The 16,420-nt window shown below is 47.2% G+C and overlaps 7 protein-coding genes across 7 annotated transcripts; 5 read left to right on the top strand and 2 right to left on the bottom strand.

Annotated features, from left to right (window-relative positions):
• Positions 1–2,233, top strand: EYB26_004244 (uncharacterized protein; the record flags this gene model as incomplete). Its single annotated transcript, XM_054263538.1, has 6 exons — positions 1–138; positions 197–781; positions 844–995; positions 1,045–1,200; positions 1,273–1,611; positions 1,678–2,233. 6 exons carry the CDS (start codon positions 1–3, stop codon positions 2,231–2,233), a joined length of 1,926 nt encoding a protein of 641 aa, XP_054119513.1.
• A 339-nt stretch (positions 2,234–2,572) lies between these two features.
• Positions 2,573–3,726, top strand: EYB26_004243 (uncharacterized protein; the record flags this gene model as incomplete). The annotated part of the gene is made up of 4 exons (XM_054263537.1): positions 2,573–2,903; positions 2,968–3,045; positions 3,104–3,618; positions 3,679–3,726. 4 exons carry the CDS (start codon positions 2,573–2,575, stop codon positions 3,724–3,726), a joined length of 972 nt encoding a protein of 323 aa, XP_054119512.1.
• Positions 3,727–3,984: 258 nt separating this feature from the next.
• Positions 3,985–6,870, bottom strand: EYB26_004242 (uncharacterized protein; the record flags this gene model as incomplete). Its single annotated transcript, XM_054263536.1, has 5 exons — positions 3,985–5,764; positions 5,817–6,058; positions 6,111–6,606; positions 6,668–6,780; positions 6,853–6,870. The coding sequence occupies 5 exons, from the start codon at positions 6,868–6,870 to the stop codon at positions 3,985–3,987; spliced, it is 2,649 nt and encodes an 882-aa protein (XP_054119511.1).
• A 524-nt stretch (positions 6,871–7,394) lies between these two features.
• Positions 7,395–8,920, top strand: EYB26_004241 (uncharacterized protein; the record flags this gene model as incomplete). Its single annotated transcript, XM_054263535.1, has 7 exons — positions 7,395–7,439; positions 7,513–7,526; positions 7,597–7,639; positions 7,702–7,864; positions 7,934–8,244; positions 8,295–8,803; positions 8,857–8,920. The coding sequence occupies 7 exons, from the start codon at positions 7,395–7,397 to the stop codon at positions 8,918–8,920; spliced, it is 1,149 nt and encodes a 382-aa protein (XP_054119510.1).
• A 720-nt stretch (positions 8,921–9,640) lies between these two features.
• Positions 9,641–10,828, top strand: EYB26_004240 (uncharacterized protein; the record flags this gene model as incomplete). Its single annotated transcript, XM_054263534.1, has 4 exons — positions 9,641–9,698; positions 9,756–10,094; positions 10,154–10,744; positions 10,806–10,828. 4 exons carry the CDS (start codon positions 9,641–9,643, stop codon positions 10,826–10,828), a joined length of 1,011 nt encoding a protein of 336 aa, XP_054119509.1.
• Positions 10,829–11,378: 550 nt separating this feature from the next.
• EYB26_004239 (uncharacterized protein) lies at positions 11,379–12,443 on the top strand (the record flags this gene model as incomplete). Its single annotated transcript, XM_054263533.1, has 1 exon — positions 11,379–12,443. The coding sequence occupies one exon, from the start codon at positions 11,379–11,381 to the stop codon at positions 12,441–12,443; it is 1,065 nt and encodes a 354-aa protein (XP_054119508.1).
• Positions 12,444–12,547: 104 nt separating this feature from the next.
• On the bottom strand, positions 12,548–14,807 carry EYB26_004238 (uncharacterized protein; the record flags this gene model as incomplete). The annotated part of the gene is made up of 2 exons (XM_054263532.1): positions 12,548–14,252; positions 14,320–14,807. The coding sequence occupies 2 exons, from the start codon at positions 14,805–14,807 to the stop codon at positions 12,548–12,550; spliced, it is 2,193 nt and encodes a 730-aa protein (XP_054119507.1).
• Positions 14,808–16,420: the final 1,613 nt, after the last annotated feature.

The following is a 16,420-nucleotide window of genomic DNA, read 5'->3' as shown; positions in this document are numbered from 1 at the left end:
ATGTCAGATCAGAACCCAGCCCAAGGTCAAGCTTCAGCGTCACCATGGGACGCAGGATTCCCACCTAAACGCATGTCTTCCAAAAGGCGGAGTCAAAAATCAACGGCCTGTGAGAACTGCAAGGTCAAGAAAATCAAGGTAATAGGCATTTTTGTACCTCGTCTCCTCCCCGCCTACTGATAGACGTGAAATACAGTGTTCCGGAGGCCCTCCCTGCGAGAATTGTGTCCGAAATGGCATCGAGTGCGTTGTTGATGAGGCGCAAGATGGTCGTCGCCGAATAGCCGTCAAGCGAACAATCGACAGTTTGGAAAAGGATAGAGACTTGCTCCTGGATCTCGTTGCCAGTATGCGTGATGGCAAGAACACATATGTTCAGCAACTTCTAAGCCTAATCAGGGGCCATGCTTCCCTCGCCGAGATCAGAGCCTATATAGACGTCCAAGTGAGAGAATCGCGTATCGAGAAAACGCCGGAACTCGAAAGACTTCAGCAAGAGATCCAAGAATCGAGAAACGTCCGGGCCCGCGAGGTGAGGAGTATAATGGATGTTGAAAGGCTATCGGATATTCCAGTCTATCAAGTCCCCGCCAAACCTTGGGTCACTGTGACTGATGATGATGAGTTGGTTTCCCATTTAATTTCCCTATGGTTCACATGGAATAATCCATATTACAATTTTGTGCACCGCGAAACTTTCATCCGGGATATGCAGGCTGGTAAACTGGACTGCAAATACTGCTCTCCACTGTTAGTCAATGCCATACTTGCGGAAGCAAGTGTTAGTATCCCACCCATTACGAGATGCTGCTGGTTTTTAGCTGACCCATCCTTTATCAATAGGCTTTAAGTGATTACGTTGAAGTTTTCGGTACTCCAAATGACGCAGCGACTCGGGGCGAGATGTTTCTTAACGAAGCAAGAAGACTGATGGCCACAATGGATGACTTTTCAACGCTTCCTACAATACAGGGCTTAGCTGTACTAAGTGTAGCGTATATACCCCATTACTCAAAATTGCTTTCTTTTCTAATTTTGTGATAGGATGGCTGTGATAGGAAAGGATCGCTCAGGTTCGATGTATCTCGGGATGACCAGACGCGCCGCTCAGGAGTATGAAAACACCGTTGCCAAGGTCAATATGGAAGAAGGCGATGACTCTGTTAGTTATGCTCTCTGGGGCATCTTCAATATGATCACGTGAGAAGACTTTGGACCTATTCATGATTGATGCATGATTAGGATGATACTGACGTCTTCGGGTTCATATAGGACTTACTCCGTCTCTTTAATGCGATATGAATCCATAGCGATACCTCGATACCCGCGACCAAAACCTAGTCACAATACTGAGTTAGATGCCTGGTCTCCTTATCCACGACATGAGGAATCGGTACCGGGACACATATCTTGCGTATCACACGGATGGTCTGATCTGATGAAGATTTTCAGCGAATTCGGCAAATGGATCGTGGATAAAGAAGCACAACCAGAATCAGACATGGTCTTGAGAGCCAAGACCTTCTATAAGGACTTGCAGAAGTGGGAAGCAGATTTACCGGACTGTATGAAGCCCGAGCCTGCCTCAGTGCCTCAAATACTATATTTACAGTAAGTGTAGTCGCCCACGCTTTTTTCATGGCCCCGTTCATAGGTTACTGACGCAGACGGCTTTAGTATGCAACATCAAACTATCACCATGCAGATCTTCGGTGTCGTCAGATCGCATGGAGTTGAACTAGATGAAATAGACATCCAAGACCTACGCATTAAAGCAGCGCATAATGTCCTGAATCTGGTCAACCTGCATCGCAGGAAATGGGGCATTCAGCGCATGTCCCCTACCTGGATACATTGGCTCAGCATAAGTTTATTCACGTTACTTGAAGCTCTCGACCAAGAAACCAACAGAAAAGCTTTCACGGAACTATGTGTTGTCACACGGGCCTGTTCTCAACGCTGGCTGCTGATTAAAGGTATATTACGTATGATACAGATCAATGCTGCAAATATGAATGTCTCATTGCCAGAAGAAGCTCGTGCACTTTTCATTGATTTTAGTGAGAAGGATTGGAAGGAGAAACAGCGGTCTCGATTCAAGAGCATTTACCCTAATTTCTCGTCAACTTTTCAGGATCGAGAAGGAGAGAATCTGGAAATGGACCAGTTTTTGGATAAGTGGGACAAGATCAATTTGAACGAAGAGACACAGCCAGATGACAGTCATGAATGAATGAGATCTTGATAGAAGTCTCTTCTGATCTTCTAGTTAGTTATATGAATCTACTTATACAAGTTCATCTCGGAAGGAAAGCCGATGCGGATAATTATCGTTTTCATATACATAATCTCACCCCACCTCCTAGATAACTATGTAGATCATCAAACTCAAACTATACGACGAGAGATGATATCTTTTATAAAGCTTCATAAATCATCCATCCTCATTTCTAGGATTATCCTTCGTTCCTTCCATGGCGAGACATTGACCTTATATATCCATAACATATAACATATAACACCACGTCCAGTCAACGAGGTGACGTGCTACTTACAAAGACAGAATCAAAACATGTCTCCCGTCAACATTCCCGCATTCAACAACCTAACCCTTGACCCTTCAGGCCCAAAAGGCAACGCCTGGGGCCTCTTCGGCAAGGAGAACCATCTAGGCATACTCAACCTCCTCACCCCAGAAGTAGTAAAGCAAAGCGCATCCGAAGAAATCAGAGAAGGGGCCCGTTTCGCGCTGGACTGGAAGCTCAATGCCCTACACAAACCGGCTTTTGGCAGGCAGTCGTTTGAGGAAAAGATTCACCATAAAGCGCCAAGGGTGGTGAATGACGATATATTAGTATTTAATACGCAGTGTAGTACGCAGTGGGATGGGTTTAGACACTACGGTTCGTTTCTCAGATCCAGCCTTCGGAGTTAATTGAGGACCTCACTGATGGGGAGGGAATATAGCGAATCAGGCGCATAAGCTCTTTTATAATGGAACTTCGCAAGAGACCATCGAAACGACCGATATTCTCGGTATTGACTGTATGCAATCATCCTGGCAACGCCCTTTCCTAAAGAGGGTCTAATTGACTCAAATAAGCATGGGTCGACAACGGCGGTGTTGTTGGTCGTGGCGTCTTGGTCGACATTGCATCCTACGCCGAAAAGAACAACCTCACCTTCCCTGCCTTCCAGAGCACAGTCATCCCTCTCGACCTCATCAAGAAGATATCCGAAGAGCAAAAAGTCTCCTTTCGACTAGGTGACATTCTTTTCACTCGTGTAGGATTCACCAAGGCCTACGAACAACTTTCCTTCGAGGAAGGCATTGCCCTCGGCCAACGACCCGTGTCACGATTTGCGGGCATTGAATCTAGCGAAGCAACACTTCGATGGCTTTGGGAGAATCAGTTCGCTGCGGTGGCTAGTGACGCAGTCGCAGTTGAATCTTCTCCTGTAGATGGCCCCCAGATACCTCCAGAGTGGTCATTGCATCAGTGGTGTTTAGCTGGATGGGGATTACCCTTGGGTGAAATGTTTTATCTGGAAAAGCTTGCCAGTCATTGTGCGGAGAAGAAGAGGTGGACGTTTTTCTTTTCGAGCGTGCCATTAAATGTAAGTTGTTCCTGCCCTGAATTTATACCATGCTCTGACATGAATCTTTGCCGTGTATAGGTTCCTGGAGGCGTGGCTAGTCCGCCGAATGCTGTTGCAATAATGTAAAAGCGTTTTCTGAATGCTTGAAATAGTTTATTTCTATTGACGATTCGGAACATGAGACTCCTCCACATCGATTTATGTACATGAATAAGAACATACAAACAAAGGCAAAACAATGTATACTGTGCACACAAGACTTTTTAATACCCAGGTATCATGACTTACCCAATACGCCCGCCAAAAGTATGCAAACATTGTCTCGAGAGTGAGATCAACAACACCAGTCTATTTTGTCGCTTCAAATATCATCCGAGACTCCTTTTAATCCGCCTCAATCATTCCTTGGTCTACAGGGGCACTCTCATCAATCCTTAGCGTACCATTGGCCTTTTTGGTTCCAAGAACCGGTTTAGAGAGCAGATAGTTCAATTCGTACACGTTCTTTTCCGTGAGACGCTTGAGACTATTCCTGAAGTCATCCAGAACACGCTGTAGAGCGCGCAACTCCGGTGCTAGTTGACCATTATGCTCTTTTAGATATCGACCGTGCACACTGAGGATAGACTCAATCCAGAGCAAGTTGAACTCAAAGTGGGGGGTTTCCTCTGTTGAGTGAGCAATGAACCGAATAAATCGTGGAAGGTATGTCTGCGGAATAGAGCGCACAATGTGCGAGATGTCACGATAGGGAATGCTTTCATATACGGTGCGGATGAGTGGAGCTTCGTTCAGGCGGAATGCCATGATCAAAGCTTTGAGGAATGATGCATCCTCCGTAGATGTTGCATGAGACGACTTTTGGGCTTCTTGTAGCGTATCCAAGATCGAGTCCGGGGTAATGTCGATATCCAAGTCAAACGGGTCAAAGACGAACTCCGTGTCAAGACTATAGATCAAAAGACCTTCCGTAGTCGCCGCGCAGAACGATCGACCAGTTGGAGCAAACGAGACAGCTGATACCCGAACCTCCGGCTTTGTGTTTCTTGCTCCGGCATCACCACGCTTCGCACCGGGTAGACTGCGATCAATACGATCTTCAAGATCGGATGCCTCTCCTGCTTCATCAAGAAGGCCACGAGGTCCAGCTTCGGTAATGTTCTTACTGTTCAAGTATTCTTGAGTGCCGTCAATAGACATGTTCACGGACACGGTGTATTTCTTGACAAGCGAGCCGGTAGTCACGTCGTACAGGCAGATGTATTTGCTGTTGCCTCCAGCCAGCAAACAAGTTCCATCCGCACTGTACGTGATCTTTGTAAACGACTTTGTACCTTCCACGTTGGCGGCTGTCCGTCGATCAGAGATCTTTCTTCCTCCAGAAACATCCCGACGTCCTTCTATAGAGCTTTCTTGAACGGCATCAAACACGTTCCAAAAGCTGAGCTGTCCGTCAAGACTAGATGCAGCTATTTGCTTCCCGTCGGGCCGCATATCAACACTCAAAACATCGGACTGTAATTGCAGTGGCTCGCTAGTTTGTGACCGACCGAAGATACTCCATATTCGAACAGTGCGATCCCAACTACCACTAACCAGATTGCTACCGTCCGCAGCAAAGGCGAGCGACACCACTGGACCTTCGTGACCGGCAAGCTGTTCAAGTAATTGACCAGTTTGTACGGACCATACGTGAATATCGAACGAATCCTGAGACCCAGCGCAAACCACTTCTCCACTTGGATCAACAGCCAGGGAAGTGAAACCAAGCCTGGAAGGAGCCGTGAATGTTCGGAAATTGCGGTATCTAATCAAATCCCAGGCTCTGACTGAACCATCCAGTGAGGCTGTGTACAGAACATTTCCCTTTTTCGAGAACTTGCAGTCCGTGACAGCAGCGGTATGCTCCGTAAATGTAACTATACAGAACCCGGACGTAGTATCCCATACTTTGATCTTGCCGTCGTCAGCCGTGGTAATAACTCGCTGCCCGTCTGCCGAATAAACTAAAGAATTGAGCGAGTCCAAATGCCCTTGTTGCTTCAGTATGTATGACTCTGATTGCCACTCCCACACAAGAAGTTGACCGAACTTAGACGAGCCGAATGCTAACCACTCGCCCGATTTGTTCATGGTGACGAAATCAATATTGCTTTGAGAAACACTGTAGACAGTTAGTCCATGTACCGGTGAATCTTCTTGGAAAGCCAGCTTACCTCAATGTATGAATATTGTTAAAGTCTGGCAATTCATAGAGCCCGAAAATACCATTAGAAAAGCCAACGACCAACAGGTTCGACTTGGCATGGAATGAAGCACATTTCAATTTGGCGTCATTCTGCAAGAAGAAATCCTTCCTCATGATCCTCCAACGTTCTTCACGATCTATCTCGTCTTCAAGTCGTTTGGAGGCATACTCCCATCGAAAGAGCGCACCATCTTCGCTCACGGTGTATATCTGATGAGACGTCAGCAGGACGGCTGGGCAACCTGGTAAGTATATGGCTTACAGCTTCTTGATCTGCGGTGAAAAACGCCGCCTTGACTCCCTGCCGATGTCCTGCAAGAGTTGTCGGCTCAAATCCGTCTTGTGGATCCAGACTCCATACTCGTGCAGTCAGATCCTTTGACGACGTAAGGATGAAACGAGAATCGCTCGACCACTCAATGTTCTGGATTGTGTCAAAGTGCCCAGTGAGTTCCCTGTGTAGGACGAAAGGTGCGTATTCTAGATCACCGCCAGCGTCGGTTCCTGGGACTGAGGGAGTTTGCCATAGCTGCAGCCGTCGTCCAATACCCACGGCGAAATGTTGGCCAGAAGGAGAAAACTTGAGAGCATCGGCGGGGCCTTTGAATGAGATATGATATATAACGATTCGTCGTTTATAGTTTGTTAAGATGGCGCGCCCATCTTCGTCAACGGTGAGAAGTAGATTGCCTTGCGGGTTGAGATCAAGACGAACGATGTTTTTGCGATGAAAAAGAGGTAGGGTATATGATTTGTTGCTAAACGACATTGTCATGTTAACACGACCCCCTTTTTAGCTAGCAAGAAGAGAGAACATACTTGACCAGATCAAAGACAGTAACTCTGTTGCCTACTGGCGACAGAAGGCAAGTACCATCGGGAGTGAAGAGTAGATTTCCCTTGCGGTAAACAGTGCCCAAAAGATTGGAGAACTACAAATCAGGTAGATGTTAGCAAGTCTTCATTAAAGCGGATACTATGAAAGGACACAGTGTACGGCATACCTTGAAATCTGTCTTCATTGTGGCTGTCTGTCCATCTGCCTTGCAAGGAAAGACCTCCCCTCCGCCATTAATTTTTTGAAGCTTTTCTTCGGCGTCGGAACGATAAGCAACAGTTAATCCGTTCCGAAAGAAGCACTAAGCCTAGTTAAGATAAGTGCAGTCCGGGGCCTCTGCCTTCCCGAACTAACTTAGCTGCACGAGCTATGATTGGCTCATTTGCTCCCTCAGCGTCCCTCTAGCCGTGTACGACGTTAGTAACCTGCCACGTAGACTCCACTGAGCAGTTCAGGGGCTCCAACTCCAACACCAGACCGCAACGACCACAACGAAAGACGCAGACTGGATCAGCGCAGCCAGACACAACTACAGCTAGTCTCCTTGCTAGTCCCTTTTCATCCATCCCCTTTCTCTATCCTTGATCGTTTTCTCATCATCTTCCACTGTCAGCTCTCCTGCTCCCATTCATTCTTTGTGCTTGGTTGTTTGGTCTCAAATAGTATTGACTACTCTCGACACCTTGAAAGACTACATCTTTGTGAATAATGGCTACTTCAACCGAGAACGCCTCGCCTATTGGCATTGCCAATGTAAGTCATGGCACATTTTGTTCATCGGTTCTCAGGATGTATGGGCGATTGCTGACCCAATTCGTCTCTCTAGCTCCCTAACCAGCGGTATGTCAATGCATGCACTTCTAGAAACAAGATGGCAAAGGTTCGAGCTCTTATTGACGGAAATTCGCAGTCATAAAATTGTCGCAAAGCGCGGAGCAGCTTTCACGATTATGGTACGTCCTTCGTATTGTTTGGAACATGCAATTAGGAGGAACATTTACCAACAGTAATATAGGTTGCTGGCGAGTCGGGTTTAGGAAAGACTACATTCATCAACACACTTTTCTCAACTACAATCAAAAACTACGCAGACCACAAGAAGCGCCACGCCAAACAAATCGATAAGACTGTTGAAATTGAGATCACAAAGGCAGAATTGGAGGAGAAGTTCTTCAAAGGTATGATACATGCTCATTGACATACTTGGTCATACTATGGCATATGCTTATGAATCTGTCATCTTCCAGTCCGTCTCACTGTTATCGACACTCCTGGATTCGGTGACTATGTCAACAACCGCGATTCATGGCAACCCATTATCGAATTCCTCGACGACCAACATGAGTCATATATGTTGCAGGAGCAACAACCCCGCCGAACGGACAAGATCGATCTCCGTGTTCATGCTTGTCTCTACTTTATCCGTCCTACTGGTCACACTTTGAAACCCCTCGACATTGAAGTTATGAAGCGTTTGAGCTCCCGTGTGAACTTGATTCCCGTCATTGCCAAGGCCGACACTCTCAGCCCATCCGATTTGGCTCGTTTCAAGCAGAGGGTAGGTTATCTAGAATCTGTCTGTGTGAAACTCGTACTAAATTTATCTAGGTTCGTGCTGTTGTTGCTTCTCAGGGTATCCAAATCTACCAGCCACCCGTTGAGGAGGACGACGAACATGCTGCCGCTCACGCACGCAGCCTGTCCGCTGCCATGCCATTCGCCGTCATTGGCTCCGAGAAAGACGTCAAGAACAACGAAGGCAAGGTCGTAAAGGGCCGTCAGTACGCTTGGGGTGTTGCCGAAGTCGAGAATGAGGACCACTGCGACTTCAAGAAGCTTCGATCAATCCTCATCCGTACCCACATGCTTGACCTCATCCACACCACCGAGGAGTCTCACTACGAGGCATATCGTGCCCAGCAGATGGAGACGCGGAAGTTCGGAGAAGCTCGTCCACGCAAGTTGGACAACCCCAAGTTCAAGGAGGAGGAAGAGAACCTCCGCAAGCGTTTCACCGAGCAAGTCAAGGTCGAAGAACAACGATTCAGACAGTGGGAGCAGAAGCTTATCTCCGAGCGCGACCGCCTCAACAAAGATCTGGAGGCCACCCACGCCGCGTATGTTCTTCCCCCCAATTGTATCCAGAACAATTCTGCTAACTCTTCAATAGTATCAAGCAACTCGAACAGGAAATGGAACAGATGCAGGGTTCCGCCCGAAGCGGTCGTCGTTAGAGGTTGGAAGAGTGATACCAAAATTCGAGACTATGTTTGTGCGGTGTACATTTTCGTTTCGTATTCGTGACTACCCTACTGTTTCTTTGGTTTTATCTTGAGTGAGCGAACAAAAAGTACTCATTATCCTGGGCCAGACAAACCCGGGCTAGGGTGAGTCGATGATTCTTTTTGTTCTCATGATGTCGTTGAGTAATGGTTTCTGCTTGCGCGCTATGTAATATCCCTTCCTTTGAGTAGTAGCTTGCAAATTCAGGTTATTTAATATTTTTCCATGGACAATTATCTCTGGGCTGTTCGTTGAATAACATGTAGTTAGGTAGCTTGTAGGTCCATATACCTACATAACCCTAGTAAAAGTGGAAAAACACACTGGCTCGACCGTACAGAATCGGATAGTCATACATATTGGTATAAGACAGGATAACAAAGAATGGAGAGAAATACTCGGTGTGGAGTTTCCAAAGGATAAAAAATATACAGAGAAGTGACAATCGCAAGAAGAATGCTGGTTTTGATCATCTCGAATAAAATTAGATGGTCTAAGCTCCCGCAAGCAATCCACCCCGCAACTAACTAAACTTTTAGGCCTTGTGAGCAGGTTTGCATCTCCCAACAACTCTCCATGAATACTGGACTGCCTGCACTTCACCAGTCGACGTCAATTGAGCTGGAAGATATGTCATCATAACAGAACTTCGATCCTAAATCACTCTCCGGATGTCCTTCAACCGGAAGTTCCCATCTCGCCATGTCCATACTCTCAAGACTCACAATGGTAAAGTCATCATTGTTGTACAACACCCAGCATCCAGCACTGACTGTAAAATTCTAGGCCCCGTCAATACGGTGACATTTTCGAGTTCTCCTGGAACGTATGTCCTGACGGGCTCAACCGACCGAGCCATACACCTGTCCCGAGCACTTCCAAGCTCCGAAACTCAGTCACTCGTCGAAACTACCCGGCCCATCCAAAAGTACGAGGCGCATGGGTACTCGGTCCTTGATATTGCAGTGAGCGCGGATAACTCGCGATTCGCCAGTGTAGGAGGAGATAGACAAGTCTTTCTTTGGGACGTTGAACAAGGATCTACTGTGAGGAGATGGGCAGGCCACTCGAGCCGTGTTGAAGCTGTGCAATTTGCCGGCGAAGGAGATTCGGTCGTCGTTTCAGGTAGGTCAAAATCAGGATACGATTATACGAACTGCGAATAGAATCTGATCGTATGTCAGGAAGCGCGGATACTACAATCAATTTGTGGGACTCAAAATCCAACTCCTACAAGCCTATCCAAAGCTTGACCGAAGCGTCCGATACCGTCTCCTCACTGCACGTCCATATGCCCACTTATTCAATTGCCAGCGGAAGCTACGATGGGCGAGTCCGAATATACGATCTGCGTATGGGCCGTACTACTGTAGACGTTATCGCCCATCCCGTCACCAGTGTGCGATGTTCCGCCGACGGCAATGCTATCCTTGTTTCCAGCTTGGACGGCAAGATCCGCATGCTTGACCGTACCGATGGGAAACTGCTGAAAGCCTACGGCGGCGAGACGCAGGCAGGCAAATTTGGAGAAAAGTATGTGAACAAATCGCTTCGACTACGGTCTGTGTTTGCCAAAGGGGATGCCGTCGTCTTGAGCGGAAGTGAACCTGCAGAAATGGAGACCAAGGGAAACGCGAGTCAAGCGGCCGTGTTCGCGTGGGATGTTCTCAGCGGTGAAATTATCACGACAGTACCAGCTGGAGAAGGTGTCAAGGTTGTAAGTTGCGTCACGTGGAATGAGAAAGGGCAGTGTTGGGCCGGCGCCTGTGCCGATGGTAAGTTCATAATCATATCGCATACTTCTATTGACCTACAGACCGCTAATTGTTCCTTCAGGCACGGTGAAGGTTTACTGTTGATACGTGTGATCGATCTTTATTGCCAGAATGAAATACCACTTTGACAACAATTCGACCTTGAGCCTTTTCAGTATAAACGTAGAGAACAGAATCACACTCGTGAGGGCGCCAGAGGCAGCTCAGATTTCTTTGATAAGGAAGTAACGATGGGTAAATCAAATACAACGCTGCTGAAAGGTAACTCCTCTGCCTCTCTTCCTCCACGTCTTCTTTCCGCTTCACAAGACGACGGCCATGAATATCTCAACCATCATTCTGTCTTGATTTACCGAAGAGAAATCTCAAATTCCATGTTACCCACTCAACTCTGCCGTCTTATCCACCTATTTGATGTCTTATCTAATTAGCAGAGTGAGCCCTAAAACATCAGCCACGAATAACATCCCTGCTCATCACAACGTGGTAGTGCTACTCCACCGACTATCTTTATCCTAACCAGGAATCTAGTAATTTCCTCATTTAGCAACTGTTCTATGGCGATTATATAACGACATGTTTCGTCCAGTGGTATTCCGGCATGTCTCAGATACTCACACCTCTTAAGATAAACATGCGTGCGTCAATTTTCCTTGCGACTGCTCTGGCAGCTTCAGCCAGCGCAATATCTTCATCCAACATCACCATCTACCGCAACGAAAGCTTCCTACCAGGAAACAAACTCCCGGAATCTCACAGCACAACAGATGGCAGGGACATCGTAAACCTCTTATCACTCAGAGGCTCAACAACATGGACCCTAATCTCCAAAATCAAAATGGAAGGCGACACCGGCGAACCCGAGGGCATGGTGCGTGTAGGCGATGAGCGCCTCTTTGTAACTTCCAACCAATACACATCCCCAACAGTGAAGTATAACAAAACCATCAACGGCACCGACCGTACCGCCGGCGCTGGGTTTTCGCATATGCTCATTTATGACCTTGACGGGAAACGGATTGCGAATGCATCTTTGACCTCAGCCGGTGATATTGAGTATCACGGCGGGGGGATTGACTATGATGGTCGCTATGTGTGGATTGCGCTTGCTCAGTATCGGCCTAATAGCACCGCTACGATTGCGCGGATCGATCCGTTGAATCTAGAGGTTACGCGCTTGTTTCGCCATGACGATCATAACGGCGGCATTGTGCATGATACCATCACCAATGAACTCGTGACTCTAAACTGGAACGGTGCAAATGCGACGACTTGGTCGCTTGATAGGTATCCCAAGGGCTTCACCGCGATTCCGGGTTTCACACCCCCACGACGTGAAGTGCCCAATCCCAGCTTTTATGTCGGTTACCAAGACTGTAAATATCTCGGCCATCACGCCATGCCAAACCTCCTTCTCGCCCAGGCTGGTTGGTGGTCACGGTGTGACTTCAACCCCGTCCGGCCTGTGATGCTCTGCGGCGGTGTAGGCACGTTTGGTCAACTGAGTCTGGGTGGATTGGCGCTTGTTGACCTACAGACGATGTTGCCGCTGTGGAAAGTGCCGATTACATTGACGAGTGATTTGGGGGTTTCGCTTACGGAGAATCCGGTGGATGTGCAGGTTGTGGACGGGAAGTTGAGGGTGTGGTTTATGCCGGATCAGCATAATAGTACGTTGTATATTTATGAGGCGGCATGATCTGTCTCTATACTGTACATGATGGCATTTATCAAATAGAAATTTGCGTATCGTATATCATATCACATAAATACATATCTAAGGTATATATTGCATAAAAAGAATTATGGATCCTGCTTCTGTTGTGGCGGAGGATCAATCCATCTTCCATCCCTAAGCCAGACGCCTGCTCCTCCATAATGGCCAGCTTCAGAGCCTCTCAAAAACGCAAAACGGAAGAACAAATCTTGGGGCTTGTCTTCGTCTTCATCTCTTGCTTGCTCAATCATAGATCCCGGATGCAATTCATCATTGAGGACTGTGAAGGATAGCATGCCATCGTTGGATTCTTCACCGTCGTCAACGTCTTGTAGATCGAGGTTATCAAGGCCGTAGTTGACGAGCTCCAAGCCGCGATGTCCTTCTCGACGCCATGTAAACTTCCCTTTTCGATCTTCATCTAGATAGCCCCTCCAGCGCTCGACGTCATTCAATAGGACGCTGATACCATCAACACCGAGACGCTCCATACGTTCCCGCTCCCAGAGCCGAAACGTGATATTTCCATTGCCGCGGTAGGCGAAGTCACTGTCGGTCACGGCGTTGTACAGTGGGTGCATCGAAGACGGATTGTCGAGATGAATAGAGACAGATGCATTGGTAATGTTCGGATATGAAGCACCCCACCATCCGCCAGGGCCAGTAGGATCTTCACCTAAAGCTGCAGGGGTTTCGACAATAGAAGCAAATCCCCATCGTGCAACACCATTGACAAACAGACCCAAAAGCAGCCCTTGGTAAATGAAAGATATACGGGTTGGAATTACTGTGCCTGGCATGAGCAACATTGCCAGGATGTAGTGGTGAATTCGAAGGCGGAGGCCAGGTAATGCCAGCAAGAAGAGAAGGATGGCCACAAATGATATGTACACCTTCAAGTATTTCGGCATTAAGCCTGCTTGGCGAATCAGCCATGCTTGACTTAGCACAATAATGATAATGATAGAAACGACCGTTGCAAGTGCAGTCTTTGCACCAGGCTGGTTTTCCAAGTCGTGCGGTGTCAGACGCTGAAGGGGTATCCAAAGAGCGAATGTGTAATTGTTCAAGGCACCGATAAATGCAGGAGTCAAGTAAAGTATTGTCTTTTCGATTTGGTATCCCGGATGTGATACCCGATGCAAAAGTGGACGGGCAGCGTAGAGATAGAGAACGTATGCTATAAATGATGCCGGAAGCAGACGCGATAGCAAGATGGAGAATAGTTCTGCAAGTGAGGGGAAGTATGGAGGGTCAGAGACCACGCCGACATGAAGAATGAGCAACCCGAAGGTGCTAAAATAGAAAACACCAGATGACAGTGTAAAAATACTGATCAGAGCGACGGCAGCAACGGTGATCCCGAGCAATGGCCATCGTGGGTCGGCAGGACATGTAGCTTGTGAGTCCGTGAGTGGAAGAAAATAGAAGGATTTTGGAAATGTAGATGGGAACCCAGTTGAGGTTATTCCATTTCTAATAGACGATGTGAATGAATGTGCGACGCCATGTAGTTTCATAACACCGCAACCACCGCTTGCATCGCTAACGACACCTGCATGGATTGCAGCTTGGCAAATGAAACTATCTGCTCGATAGATACCAGGCTCAGAAGAGTCCGGCTCTGGTCCACCGACAACAAGGGATTGGTAGTTGAGTGTCTGGTTGCCAACGGTTCTCTCTTGTTGCAGGATGGCCGATTTGCAATTAGCCGGACAACGGAATGCGAAATGAGAAGCATCAAAAGGCCGGCAGTCATTTCCATTCAACCCACATCTATTTCCAGGAGACCTACACTATGAATTAGTATTTCTGTGCCAAGATATGAAAGTCAACCCAATACAGCTGCTGCACTTACCAAAAGCTTGATACACATGATATGACCTGCGGACGACCATAGCCTTCAATATTGCCGGATGTGTTGGCCTTGAGAATAATAAGAAACCATGGCAATAGCCACATAAAATATACAAAAAGAAGCAAAACCACTTTGTGGGCCTTTCTAGGAGCGTATGTATCCAAAAACCTCACAGGTATCTCCTGGAACTTTGGAAACAATGGCTGAAACAGCAAGTCATGAGGCGGATCCGGACCTTTGACCCAACGAGCTGTGGCCCGACCAGCCTTGCGCAGTGGAAGAGGAATCCAGCGCCATTGAAAAGAAGACGATGATTCTCTTAGCCAGACCGGCATACGAAAGCTTGTGCCATCAGCTTCCTGGTCGTTGGCTTCGACACTGAGGACATGCGGTAGCGTATTATCATGCTCCTCATCTATAATTCCATCCTCAGTCAAGGGAGGAGCAACATAGATGGCTCGCTCTTCATCATTGCGACTCTCAATCATGTCTAATAGCGATATTGTAGGAAAGAATGCATCTGAACGCTAGGACTCGTTGCTGAGGAGGATGGACTACCAAGCACTCATAGACAATGACTAGCGTGTAAAGTTAAAAACAGAATCGATGCCAATTGCTAACGCTGTACGAAAAAACCGAGCATACTACAGTAGAGGGCGGAATCAAATATAGGGCTGGAGTAACTATGAAGGTCGGTCTCAGGTGAAGCCGGATGGATCATCGGTAAATCCGGCAGGGCTCCAGCCAATCAGAGCTCCGTCTTCACGTTTACGTCTCATTGGGTGATTGGCCGGATAGTATCACATGATAGTTCTCGGGAAATAGTTCTTCCGTGATCCTATGTAGTATTGTGCAAGCATAGTTTAGATGTATAACATACATTATTATTAAGGTTATCTTAGGGCTAGGGCTATTCTGTGGTGATTTGTTTCTCTTAGGAGGGCCCATCTTTATATAGACGTCTGTTTCTTCTGAAGGTACCTTTCTCGTCTTTGCATGTGACAAGAATGGAGTCTCCCCGTAACAACCACCTGCCATTCCACAAGATGCTACTGTAGCAAACGTGGAATGGAAATTCATACCGAGCTGGTGGAGTAATCATTTGAGGATATTGTGATAATCAACTAGGTCCAAAGGTAGCCCGCATACTAGATGATTTGATTTAGTACAATGAGAAGTGCTCAGGTACTTGCCTAAGGTAGTGGTAGCGAAGGAGGCGGGATCTAACAGAGCATATACGAGCTGCACATGTATATTGATATGTCCCATTTTCAAGTCAGTCTGATCCTTCCATCCATCGCAGGCCGTGGTAGGTCAATTGAAATAATGCCTGGCTCTCCCATTCGTAGATCCGAGTCAAGCGGAATCCGCTGCATATTGATTCCCAATCACAGCTAAAGCAGTAGTCAAGAGTGCATTTACGTACTATGAAGATTAAAAATTGACAGCGGCCTGACAGGTGGGTGGCATGGGCCAGATCAAGTAGTTAAAAGGATCAGCGCACTGTCACGAACATGGGTTCTTCAGCTCCTCATAAAGTAGATGTTTCCGGGGATAAGCTCGCAAGCCACGCCTCAAATTCGGGTGACTGGGAAAGCTGATCTGATGGTGCGCTATGTAGTTAATGCACTGGCGCTGACGGGGGGTACAAGGATCAATGTTCGTAAAAATTTGTCGTCTAAGCCTGTCAGCCAGCCAACATTTGGACTTTTCAGACACAGTACAGTAAGAGGTGAAAAGGTGTTCGGAAGACTTCTTCATATGTAGTCAACATCACAAAAGCATTAGAAACATTGTTTTGGTAAGTTCTGCTGGCCGGAACTATTCAGGACTTTTATTCATTCTGGCCTATCCCGAGTCTTTCCAGAACCTAAGCCCTGCCCTGTCCAGTAAGTTATCAAAGCACATATCAATTGATGTCTACCCAAAGTAGTAAATTTATTCACCCAACCCCCGCATTGTCCAGACTACCCAATATAAAATAGGTGTCTTGTATCTGCCCGTGCTGATCCTGCAACATATATGTCCTACTCTCATGCAAGGCTCCCTTAGTGTCGCCAGTCAGAGTAGCAGCATGCTTCGAGTCAAGACCATCACCCCC

Source organism: Talaromyces marneffei, chromosome 3, assembly GCF_009556855.1.
Source record: "Talaromyces marneffei chromosome 3, complete sequence".
In the NCBI taxonomy this organism is placed as follows: Eukaryota; Fungi; Ascomycota; class Eurotiomycetes; order Eurotiales; family Trichocomaceae; genus Talaromyces; species Talaromyces marneffei.
The sequence above is the reverse complement of the archived record's forward strand: the minus strand, read 5'-3'. Positions and strand labels throughout refer to the sequence as shown.